The sequence below is a fragment of the Mercenaria mercenaria genome, chromosome 18 (assembly GCF_021730395.1).
Source record: "Mercenaria mercenaria strain notata chromosome 18, MADL_Memer_1, whole genome shotgun sequence".
Taxonomy (NCBI): domain Eukaryota; kingdom Metazoa; phylum Mollusca; class Bivalvia; order Venerida; family Veneridae; genus Mercenaria; species Mercenaria mercenaria.
Window position 1 is genome coordinate 11,178,391 of NC_069378.1, and position 12,783 is coordinate 11,191,173.

General features: G+C 35.1%; 1 protein-coding gene across 4 annotated transcripts in view; it reads right to left on the reverse strand.

The window, feature by feature from the left end:
* LOC123538917 (uncharacterized) overlaps positions 1-12,783 on the reverse strand; it is a 163,810-nt gene that overhangs the window by 49,940 nt on the left and 101,087 nt on the right. For 2 of the 4 annotated variants that reach the window (XM_053530618.1, XM_053530617.1), the window contains exon 3: positions 5,867-5,941. In XM_053530618.1, the coding sequence (XP_053386593.1) occupies positions 5,867-5,941 (75 nt within the window). Of the gene's footprint in view, positions 1-5,178; positions 5,231-5,866; positions 5,942-7,404; positions 7,423-12,783 lie in introns of those variants that run through there. The other 2 variants (XM_053530619.1, XM_053530620.1) reach the window with 2 other exon arrangements.

The window sequence follows — 12,783 nt, forward strand, 5'->3', positions numbered from 1 at the left end:
GCTTAATATAGATTCAAAGCAGATATTTGCGGAATTTAGTGGTATATATGAACCTCAGGCCATTTCAGTGCGCACAGTTTTGTGTGGGTTAAAGCCTTTACAGCTGAGAAAATATCTGTTGAAGATGATACCCGTTCTGGTGGACCTAAAACCTCTGTTACCAAGGCAAATATCGCTGATGTAAAAGCTTTGGTCGGTAGAAGATATAGCCATTTGTACCGGCATATAAGAAGGCAGTATGCAAACAATTCTAAAAATAATCGCTTGGAGTTAAGGAAGGTTTTCGCTAGGTTGGTACCTCATTTGCTCACTGAGGAGCAGAACAAAACAACACCTTAAATGTGCACGGGAACTTTTGAAAACATACACAGGCTGTAATAGTCGGGTTATTTCTAACTTGCTTCCATCTGACGAAACCTGGATACACACGTTTGAGCCACAAAGAAGGGCATATAATAAGCTTTAAAGATCAAAAACGTATTGCCAAGAGAACCATGCGTTCGGAAAAGATGTTGTACGCAATTGTCTTCAATTCTAGTGAGCAAGTCGTTCAAGCACCTTGTCCATCTGGTCATACAGTCTCTGGATGATTCTACAAGAACTCTGTATGAAAGACAATGAAAAGGTTCAAGTCCAAGCAAAGGGTGGTCTAGACGCCTCCTCTCACAAGTGACTTGTGAAGTTGTTAAGTCTTTTTTTTTTGCTTCTGCAAAGATAGAAGTTATAAATCATCCACCTTATTCACTTGCCCTAGTCCCTTTGACTTTTTTTTATTTCCAAGGCGGCTTAAGACAAAGTGGAAAGTAATGTAAGTCCAGAAGTTCACTCGACTATTTATCTGCTTTTCGCGATTGTGTAAAAAGTGTTAAAAACGGAATACGTTGAAGGTTTGTTATAACAATAATGTTGATAAAACGTAGCATTTAAGAAATCTAAACCCTATTAGTGGGGCGGGAATTCCAAAAATAGTGCAAATGACGATACAAGCATGAAACTTTCAGGAAATAATAACTAGACCATAGAAACTTCAAAAGTGACATGGGCCCTTAGTTATCTCTGCTCAATCAAGATGGCCGCCATTTTCACTATTTTGACAGCAGATACCTTATTTTTCGCCCCACTATATGACAGAACTTTTTACAGGACTCTCGTATAAACCTTGGCTAATCAAAAGTGATCGCTGTACATTTGTGCAGATTTTGCATCCTGTAATTTGGCTATTTTGCAGAACAAAACATACATCGGGGCACCACAAAGAGCTAATAACTTTATTCAATACCAGTTTGTAATATACTTTGTGACATGAAGCAGACCTCAAGAAAACGACAGTTATTCTTATTTACATTTAAAGCCTTTGAAATACGAAAAAATGTTCCGAGCTTGGAACTCCGGCATTAATCGTACAATGATACGAATTGTGTATTTATAGATTACGGTTTACTGAATTTGATAGACCTAAACACCCATAATATGCTGCTGATATAACACACATGCTTAATTTCAGACAAACCTTTGAGGAAAGTGTTTGTGTGTGTGTTTTTTTTTCTGATGACTATTTGCACAAGGAATAACTCGTTCGTGTATGAAGACTAGAGGTACCTTTCTTTTCTTTTATTTTCCTTAATGGAGATATCGTAACACGACAGGATTTTAGAACGAACATTTTTCGTCTTACATATTTAATGGTCATTTATTTATAAAAGTACAAATTTGATAAACTGTTTTAGTTTTAACAATTGTTTAATTTATACACGGATAATAATTTGTACATATATTTAAGTAAGAAATGTTAGTAATAAAAACCTTTATCTATTATACCAGTATACGCACTTACGGTTTCTGAGTTTGATATATTTCTTTTAGTAGTTTAAATAAAGTCAGCCATATATTTAGTAAAATGCGTACACTATTTGATGGTTTAAGAAACATATGTGTACAGATATAACCGGAAAGGAATAGTTATCTTTTATTTGTTTTGCAACGTGGTTCTCTTAATCATGACATATCGAAGCATTACTGGTAATTACTCCATGGAATTATTTCATTCCTGGAAAAACGAACAAGAGAGCCAAGATGACCCTAGGTCGCTCATCTGAGTAACGCACCAAAACATTGTAAAAATATTTCACGAAGTGATCTCATGAACACACATATTCTGACCAATTTGATTTTGATAGGTGACCTATTTTGTGACCCAAGATGACCCAGATTCGAAATTGAGCAAACGATCATCAAGTTAGGCATTAGGGCAAAGTTTTATCGAGATAGGTTAATAAACGTGGCCTCTAGAGTGTAATCAAGCTTTTCCTTTGATTTGATCATCTGACCTAGTCTTGGTCCAACATGAGCCAGATTCAAATTCTACCTAGAGGTAATCAAGTCAAACATTCTGACCTATTCTCATGAAGTTCAAACTTAAACTGTGGACTCTGGAGTGTTAACAAGATTTTCTTTTGATCTGGTCTTCTGACCTAGTTTTTGACTCCACATGTTCCAGTTTCAAACTTGACCTAGAAATCATCAACCATTCTGACTAAGTTTCGTAAAGATCGAGTCAAAACTGTAGTCTCGAGAGTGATCACAAGCTTTTCCTTTGATTTGACCGGGTGACCTAGTTTTTAACTCCAGACGACCCAGATTAAAATTTACCTAGAGTTCATTAAGACAAATATTCTGACTAATTCTTATATGTTTAAAACTTTAATTGTGGTCTCTAGAGTGTAAACAAGAATTTCCTTTGATCTAGCCTAGTGACCTAGTGACTATTTTGACCCCACATAATCCAGTTTCAAATTCGAACTAGAGATTATAAAGATAATTATTCTGACTTCATTAAGATTGAGTCACAATTGTGGCCTCTAGAGCGTTCACAAGCTTTTCCTTTGATTTGACTGGGTGACTTTGTTGTTGACCCCATACAACCTAGATTCAAATTTGACCTAGAGATTATAAAGTCAAACATTCTGACCAGATTTCATACAGATTGAGTCACAACTATTGGCTCTAGAATGTTGACAAGCTTTCTATTGATTTGACCGTGTGACTTAGTCTTTGACGCCGTATAACCCTGATTCAAATCTGACCTAGAGATCATCAAGACAAACATTCTGACCAGGTTTCCTACAGATTGAGTCACAACAGTCGGCTCTAGAGCGTTGACAAGATTTTCCTTTGATCTGACCTACTACTGACCTACTTGTTGTCCCTACCTAGCCCAGTTTCAAACTTGGTCTAGAAATTATCAGGAAAAACATTCTGACCAAGTTTCATAAAGTTTGGGTTACAGCTGTGGCCTAGAGAGTGTACACGAGGCAAATGTTGTCAAACGCCGATGCACAGCAACCGGTCACAATATCTCACCTTGAGCACGAAGGTTAGCTACAAAGAAACTTACACAACAACAACCAAAGGACGTGAAAGTCCCCAAAATATGCACATGTCAATTACATGTTGATTATACATACCAAGTTTCATTTATGTTGGATGGTAAACGAAGGAGTAGTTGAGTATACAATGTTCCGTTATTACAATAGTTGTAGTAAACACCATGTAAACAGAACTTACGAAACCATACCACGGCTACTAAACACTAGCGCCACCACCAAAAAGTGTTTATAAGGAAAAGAGCTATCGACATTTCCTAGGTGCAGCTATCACCACTTTCAAACTGTAAATGTTAACATTTTCTCTAATATTTTATTGATAAATTTTATTTTAAAAAATTGGAGAATGTAGTGCTGTGTAAGAACACTTTTACTACAGGATGACTGTAATTTCATTAAAATATCTTTAAAAATGTGGTGTCAAGAGTTTCTCTCCTGATTCGCACAATTGCACATTTTGACATCATTCGAGCTGTAATTTGATGCATAAACACACAAGAACATTATCGCGCATGCAAATGGTCTAACTATGTATGATACTTACACAGGAAAATATCAGCAGTAATAAAATGTCTGTTAAAAGAAATATTCTAGTATTTTTTAAAAGTGGTGGCGCTATCGCATCAGTGATGGCGGTATACAGTAGTGGTGGTGCTGTGGCTATGGCATGCGTTTTCTGTTCAACTGTGGCTACCAACTTACACGTCTATCTTGTTTAAGGTCTGAACAAATTGAACATATGTCATGTATGTAAACAACATATATTCAATCAATAAAAACACACACAGAAAAGAAAATCATTTCCTAAATAAAATATCGGCACACAATATATCATATGGCCATTCCACCCCCCCCACCCCCCCCCCCCCCCCCCCCCCCCCCCCCCCCCCCCCCCCCCCCGAAATGTGACATTATATTATGTAACCTGCTGAAATCCATCTACACTGAATAATTTGAAATACATCTAGAAACAACATACTTGCAACTTCGGCATGTGGAATTTTCGTGAAATGACAGAAACTCAATGATGGTATTTTGGAGGAGTATGTGTTCTTGTAGAATTTGTCTTCAGTGAGATAACTGTGTTAATTTGAATTAATCTCTTCGGAGATAAAGGCTTGGCAAGATATTGTTTCAATTTTAAGTTTTAAGAAGAGATACACTTTTCCCTTTTCGCTAGAGACTTCCCATCTGAAACGGATAAACAGTGTCTTGTGTACTTGAACATATAAAAGTTTTATCATTTGATTAAAGAATTAGTCGTTCAATCATTATAGACACGCATGCTTCAAAATAACTTTAAGACATTCGATTTAAAAAAGGTAAATGACAATCCCTTTAATTATACCTTATTTGTTCTGAATAAAACTACTTATTTGTTGTCAGACGTTCTGACGCTAACCGTCCACCACCGCGCCACCACTACTGTATAGCGCCATCACTGATGTGAAAGCGCCACCACTTTTAGAAAATGCTGGTGTATTTCATTTACAGGACATTTTATTAATACTAATGTATGTTTGTGTAAGTATCATACATATTTAGACCATTTGCAAGCGCGATAATGTTCATATAGTGTGTCTATGCATCGAAATTTAGCTGGTATGCATACAGATGTCAAAATATACAAACGTCGGAATCAGGAGAAAAGCTTTTGGCACGGCAATTTACATAATATCTTAATTAAATTACAGTCAACTTGTAGTAATAATGTTCTTACACGGCACTACATTCTCCGATTTTTTAAATAATTCATATCAACGAAAATGTAACGTAAAATATATATTGTACTCACCTGTTTACATTATGAAACCGGGGATAGCTGCACCACGGAAATGGCGATAGCTCTTTTCCTTATCACCTCTTTTTGGTTGTGGCGCTAGTGTTTAGTAGCCGTGATACAGAACCAACCAGAACCAAAAGAAACAAAAAAAAACAATACATTTTGTTGAAATAAAACATGCTCTGTCAAACTTACCGTATGAATGTCGATATCGAACTAGTGTAATATACGTTATATACTGGGCTATTCAGATCCTTAGCAGATTTAATCTTATTATGTCCTGGATTTAATGTAATAACTGGGATTGTTAAACGTAATACATCTTAAGCAAGAATAAAAACTCTCTCCATCAAAAGAAACAAATAGCTTATCATGTACGTATGTATTGCAGAAGGAATTTTTTATGTACATTCAAACTTCGTTGGCTCAATGGGACTGGAAAAATTTGTTCGAGTTATCAGAAGGTCGAGCCATTTGATAAATATACATTATACAAATACTTTGTCGGGAAGTGACGACGAGTTTGAGCAAAGGGCAGTACATTAATTATCTGAGTTCGAGAGAACGAAGTTTGACTGTACTGCCTAATTTCAGTTAAGCACCAAGAAAAATACAAAACAGGTAAAATAGATTCCCCAACACATTTATGGTACAATATAACAGATTATCTGTAGACTTTGGAAAATAAATTGTAAAATACCGGAGAGACGGTTCCATAGGGTTTGAGGCGGTTTGCTGCTTCCGGGCGGGACTGGTGGTGGAGGCTTGTTCAAACCTGAAACATAGGAACAATTTAAGCAATTTTTTGTTATATTCAACATCGGGTTTTGCTAGGTGTATGGTTTAATTGTAAGAATTCAACATATATTTAAAAAGACAAGAGTTAATCCAACTTAAAGGAGACGAGAATTGGCTGCACATTCCCTGACCCCCTTTATTATATAAGGCGAGTAAAGTTGAGACGTCAGTGTTTTTAGTAAAGATTTTCATCTCACTTGACTTCGTATCAGTAAAATCTATTACCTCTGAAGCAGTGGAACAGTATGACTGTCAAATTAAATAAGAGGGTCAATGACCCTAAAGTTCGCTCACCTGTGTACAAGACTAAAGTGAATTTCTGTAAGTACAGAGTTAGTTGTTTTCTATGTTAGCTTATATTATATACATGACAAGAGCCCGCCCGCTTAGCTCAGCAGGAAGGGCGTTGGTCTACGGATCGCGAGTTCGATCCCTGGGCTGGGCCTATGTTCTCCGTGACGATATGATAAAAGAAAATGTGTCTGAAATCATTCGTCCTCCACCTCTAATAATTTATGTAGGAAAGTTGGCAGTAACTTGCGGAAAACAGGTTTGCTACATTTCTCGCTTGCAGTTTTGATAAAGCTTTTTTTACTAGCAATATTATTAAACATTATACAATGTGGACCTGTGACGAAGTTTGTAAAGCCCTTTCCTTTTTATTGAACAACATTTACATCAGGTTTGGGAATGCAGTTTTTAGACAAGTAGTTGGTACTCCCATGGGAACAAATTGTGCACCCCTTGTCGCAGATTTGTTTTTATATTGTTATGAAAGAGACTATGTTGAGCCTTTCTCCAGATACGCAGGCACATATTATAACTGCATTTAATAATACATCACGCTATCTGGATGATATTCTTAATATGGATAATCCGTTTTTTGGTCAATTGGTGGGTACTATTTATCCTAGGGAGCTTCAGTTAATTAAAACTAACATTCGGATACTGATGCTTCGTTTTAGATTTACATCTCTCTATTTATGACAATATTATACATACCAAAATTTATGACAAGAGGGATGATTTTAACTATTAGTATTGTAAATTTTCCCCATTTGGATGGGGATGTACCTCAGGCTACATCTCATGGGGTATATATTTCTCAATTAATTCGGTTTGCCAGAGCGTGTAGTCATGTCAAGCATTTCAATGAACGTAATCTATATATTACAGTAAACTCTTTCAGCAAGGCTGCCGTTATTACAAATTGCGTAAATATTTTGCTAAATTTTATTATCGTAATTCTGATTTAGTTTTTAAAATTCAATAGTAATTTAAAGACACTTCTGCGAGAAGGTATTTCTAAACCCGTTTTTATGGGGATGTGGTTTACAAACTTCGTAAGATCTTGGGTCATGGTAATTTTCCAAATGTATTTGGTAAAATTATAAAACGCTTTATTAAAAGAGGTTACGACCCAACTGTTTTGAGACATACCACATGTTTAGTGTTCAACCCGTTTACAGTTGGACACTACGCTTCCCTCTTTTATTGTGTCTGACGGAAGAGGGGGAGGACTCTATGATAAGCAGTTTTTAAATCCTACAAGGACTGAATTGTTTTGATATCTGTCTTCTGGCCTGTTTCGTCGGCCCTAAAGGGGTTTCTCTTGTTAGCTCTGTCTTCTGAAAAGGCATTGAGTACATACGTTTTTGGTTCTAAAGGTTTGCTTTTATATATTTTATACACGAGCATTTTTGTGTTTTACATGCCATGCCTTTTTGTTTCCATTACTTGTGTTAGAGATTCACCTGGAGGGATAACTTTTATTTACACTGTCCCGTGTCTTTGGAACATGGTGGGGGTAAGAGTGAGGTTGGGTGCGCACCATAAACCGGTTTAAGCTCCCCAGTGGTGTTTTTGCCACTGACCGTTCCAAGGCGGTGCCCAACTGTGTTCCTTTGTTTGTTCGTTTTGTCCTAATGTGTTGGCTTTGTGTGTGCGCGTGTATGTGTGTGTGTGTTTGTGATGTACGCGTCTTCGTGCTGTGGGTTTCGTTTTGGGGAGGCTGCGTTTTTGGTACGTGGCATTCCCTGTTTGATATTTGTCTTTGTTTTTTAAGCAAATTTTCAGAACTTAATGGATGGAAAATGTGAGTGTTACGAATCAGTTGAAGCCTTTCATTTCTAAATCTATTGCATTTGAAAAAAGAATGTTCTGCATCTTCTATTCCGTTGCCGCACTGGCAGTTGAGACAAATACAAATCTGAAAAACATTTATGTCTGAACACTAGACTGACTAGTTTATTAACAATGGATTTAGTAGTTAAGGTAACTGTCTGTTATTTCGCATTTCTTGTATCTCGATTGCTTAGCTTGTTTTATTACTTAATCTGAATATGGCAGACTTACTTAAAAATGAATTCACTAGTGATGGTTTAAATATCAGAATTACAGTCAATATTGTGTACAAGGCAAATCTTCAACTCTGCTAAATGTTGTTCCGTTTGTTTCCGCAATGAATAAATATCCATTATGACATATATACTTTGCAAAACCGAACGGAACAAGCTTTTTTTCTTAGTAATGCAATTCTTTGCATCCTGGTCTATTTCTGGAATTTACTGAATATATAAATAGTAATTCCTGATGAATAAACAAGTTACAACTGTCACAGGAGTGACGAATACCCCCACAATACGGTATTGTGACAGAAGAATTGCAACCATAAGAAGCAAATGACCACAAGAAGGTGCAATTGAAATCGAACTTGACCTGTATTTTATTATGTTTCACATGTTTATCAAAATTTATCTAAATCTGTCAAGCCTTTTGTGAGTTATTGTCCGGCAACTATGAGTTTGACAAATATTAAGCTGGAAAGGGACCGTAACTACATATATAATTGGGGGTTGTAGCCAAAGTCGAACTTTTCTGTATTTTATGACGTTACAACTGTGTACCAAAAATATTTAAATTTGTCAAGAACTGTCATCAGAGTGTTTAATGACTCCAAAGGTGGATGAATATTGCACAATTGCTTGAATCCGTGTTGGAAAATATCGATTAATAAGAGAGGTACAGATAAAGTGTATCAAATCCATTTTGTAATAAATAAGATATAGTGAAAATGCATCAAAATAACCATAAAATCTAAGTAAAAGTTGGCAAAATTCATGAAAAATTGGTTTTTAATTGAATTCATTTACCTTTGGAGACTTTTGATGTAGAAAATAATTGGTGAAATGCCAAGATAATAGAAACACTGTCAATGGAGATGTTGTCAGTTTTGCCTCAGATAATTAAGACTTTGTAAAGGGATGAAGAAATTGTATATGTATTTGGTAATTTGTGCACTAAGTCATTACACACTGAAAAACCTGAAAAGTCGAATTTGAAATTTTTAGGTACCATCTCTCTGTAGATTTCAAAACAAGAAATAACAATTCTGATTACCACTTTATTAAGTCGCTATAATTCGGGAATATGTTCGTTAACAATTCAGCTGACGACGCTCAAACCGATTCGGTCAGTGAAATAAAGAGTGAATCTATATTGTGTTTTAACGTTGATCTGTTTTATTTTTTGTTTTTTTTTTTAATAAAAAGTAAATAATTTTAAAAACAAGACTACGTTATGAAAAATGAAAAGAAAAATTCAATATGAAAAATTATAGATATTTCATTTTAAGAGAACTATATCTGCTTATGGATATTATATAATGCAAAAAGGGGATTCTAAAGGATTTTTTAAGTCAACGTTTACAAATTAATTCCATACTAACACACTGATTAAAATCTCATTATATAATATTTTACTTTATTTATGTAACAGTACATTCCATCAAACTTTCATTACTAACTTTAAACAGAAAGGCGCATTGTAATGAGTTAGAGGACTAACTACAGTACCTGCTATTTTTTAAACGAGGCATTACCCTAAAAGGTTAATAGAATTTGATGTTAGTCTCATATTTCTTTAGGACTTAGGGGACCTTCCTGACCAAGTGATTAAGTTGCCCCTCACCGATGTGGGTTTGAGCCTCATCAAAGGTGGAAAGTCACAAAATGACCTATAATTGTGTCCTTGGAACGTTAAACCCAACAAAAATAAGTAATTCTTGGAGAGTTGAAAATTGGTAAATCAATTTGACGCTTTATTTACAGGCTTTAAATACTTTGAAACTTTTGTCGATTGATTTCATATTTTATGTATATTGTTTCAAAATTCGCTTACATTATTTCTTTTGACACAATTCAGTGTTGTTATATTTTCTTGTCCTTTGGGATCATGAAATCAATTATATATGTGTGTAATAGAGTTCCGCTTAAGCCGGTGCTAGGATGGCGTGAGAGGTATAGCACTTCTCATTGCCTCTCATGTACAGATTAAATCAAACCAAGTCTGCTATTATTCTGCTTATTCTATGCTTCCAAGATTTCATTGATTTCATTTATGTGGCGATAAGTAGAGATATTTTAGTGCTTACGTGCGTCCCGAATTTTACTTTGCTTCAACTGCACGCATGCAGTCATAGATACACTTTCCCGAACACTACACCAGTATAATCATATCGCAGTGTCATTGTTAGCTAAACAAGTATACTTTTGACAGTACATGTACTTAAACTTATCTCAGTGCTTTATAAAGACGACATTGGTACTCATTTTAAGATACATTTATATTGTTCACATCTACTTTTTAACATTGCGCAGCATTTAATTTTTTTCCAATCCATTAAGCTATTAAGGATTCCGTTGCCAATGATACTGCATAGAGTCAATCGAGGGATAATTTAGAACACCTACACATTTTCAGTCATCTAATGATTTCTATCTGAACGCATTTATGCAATCCACTGAACAGGGACAAGATACGTTGTATTTTTCTATTAAAGAGGACTTTGCGACTCGTAAAACTCGTTTAATGTTCAATTAATTCTTTAATACTAGCAAACAGAATATAAAAATTGCGTTACATTAAACAGATGAATTGGATGTTACATTACGGTCCGCAAAATACGGTTACCAGCATGGATAAATGTATTTTGCGGAACGTAACGTAACAAGAAATGTATTAAACATTGTTTCATACATTGTTCAAATATCAGACATTTATGCTGGAAGTTTTATTATTCATTGTCTTCTATATGAATCATTCTATTCAAACTGAATTCATAGAACAAAATATGTAAGGATAACTGATTAGATATTTTGCTGAGTTATTCTTTAAATATCTAAAAGAATTTATTGATCATTTTTGGATAAAAGCAACTACTATATGCCGGCTGATAGGCAGATGAATTTGTTGTTGCGTTATGTGTATCGTTTTATGCAAATATTTAGAGTACTTTAAGTGTATGATAACATCGCTTTTATGTAGATATTTAGAGCAATTTATGGGAATGGTTACATCGAACAGATACCGAAATACACACTTTTATATTCATTTTCTGTTATTAGTCCCCTACCGGTAGAAGATCGGAGGGGACTATACGAATGCTCTCAGTCCGTCCGTCTGTCCGCCCGTCCGTCAATCTGTCCATTTGTCCGCAAATTTGAATCCTGCAATAGATCAAAAAGTGTTCAAAGTAGTTTCATTAAACTTGGTATTTGTATAGAGGGCAATACGAAGATTACGCAAGTACATGACTTGCGCATGTCAAAGGTCAAGGTTACTATTGAATGTCAAGTAAATATTGTTTCTGCTCCATTACATTTATATTCATTGATGTACTAATCTAATGCTGCATAAATCATTATCCGTGATGAGACAATGTGTTAATGCATGATCTAAGCTTGTCCATAGATGGGGTGAATAGGTGAATATAAATACTGCACTCTCATCAAGAGAATGAAACGGACAAGAATTTAGTTGATGAAATTATCGTATTTTTTCATAAACTGACAGACAGGCCTCAAAGAATCTATAGTGTAAAGACAGGTATTGAATCATCCTTTTTTGTAATTTTTTAGTTATTGAAGTAAATGTCAGATTTTATGTTAAAATACGTTTCATGATTTTCTGCATCTGATAACTTAGATTTCTACGTAAATTTCATTAATTCGTTTCAGAAATAAGGAAGTTAATAATTTTTAAACTTTAGCAATTTATGTTTTTATCCCCGGGCCATATTTACTTTCGTGGGTAAATAGTCCGAGTTCATGATTCTTTCGTGATTCACGTGCAAAGTTCAATATTTGGTGGAACATAACCATATGCTTAGTGCACACCACTTTACCGACTGACAGAATGTCACTCTATTCTATTCTTTGCAGAAATCATTTTTGCTCGATCGAGATAAGAAGATTTTTGTAAGATTTTTGAACTGTGATTTCATTTAGTAAATCTTTGTTCAGTCTAAAGAATTTTGTAAGGTTTACTTGTCGGCAAGCTATAAGCTGGTTTCGAGTTGGAAGGCTTGTTTATTACATTTTTCTGACGTTTGCTGATTGTTTTCTTCTTTTCGAAAGAGGAATCCAGGATGTTTCATTTTATTTCACTCGTTTTTCTACTTACTTTCAATAAATATTATTTAAATTAATTTCATGTCTTTGGACTTTAACTCGCTTAAATTGTAATGAGCGTCTATCAGTAATGATCAGACCGTAAGTCATGTGTTTTGATGGCTGAGACATCATTGCGTTTTGATATGGATCATTCTTCTTCCGATAGAGGTAAGGAAGATGACAATAAATCGTTGTCGACGACGAAGAAACGTTTGTCGAGAAGACGAAGAAAGATGACATTACGGATTTTTCGAATCGTTTAACTAACCAAGAACAACGTTTTTCGGGTTTGGAATTGAAAATGGACAGGTTGGAATATTCCATGATAAAACAATGCATTGACAAGAAAAAGAAGTCGTGTTCCATT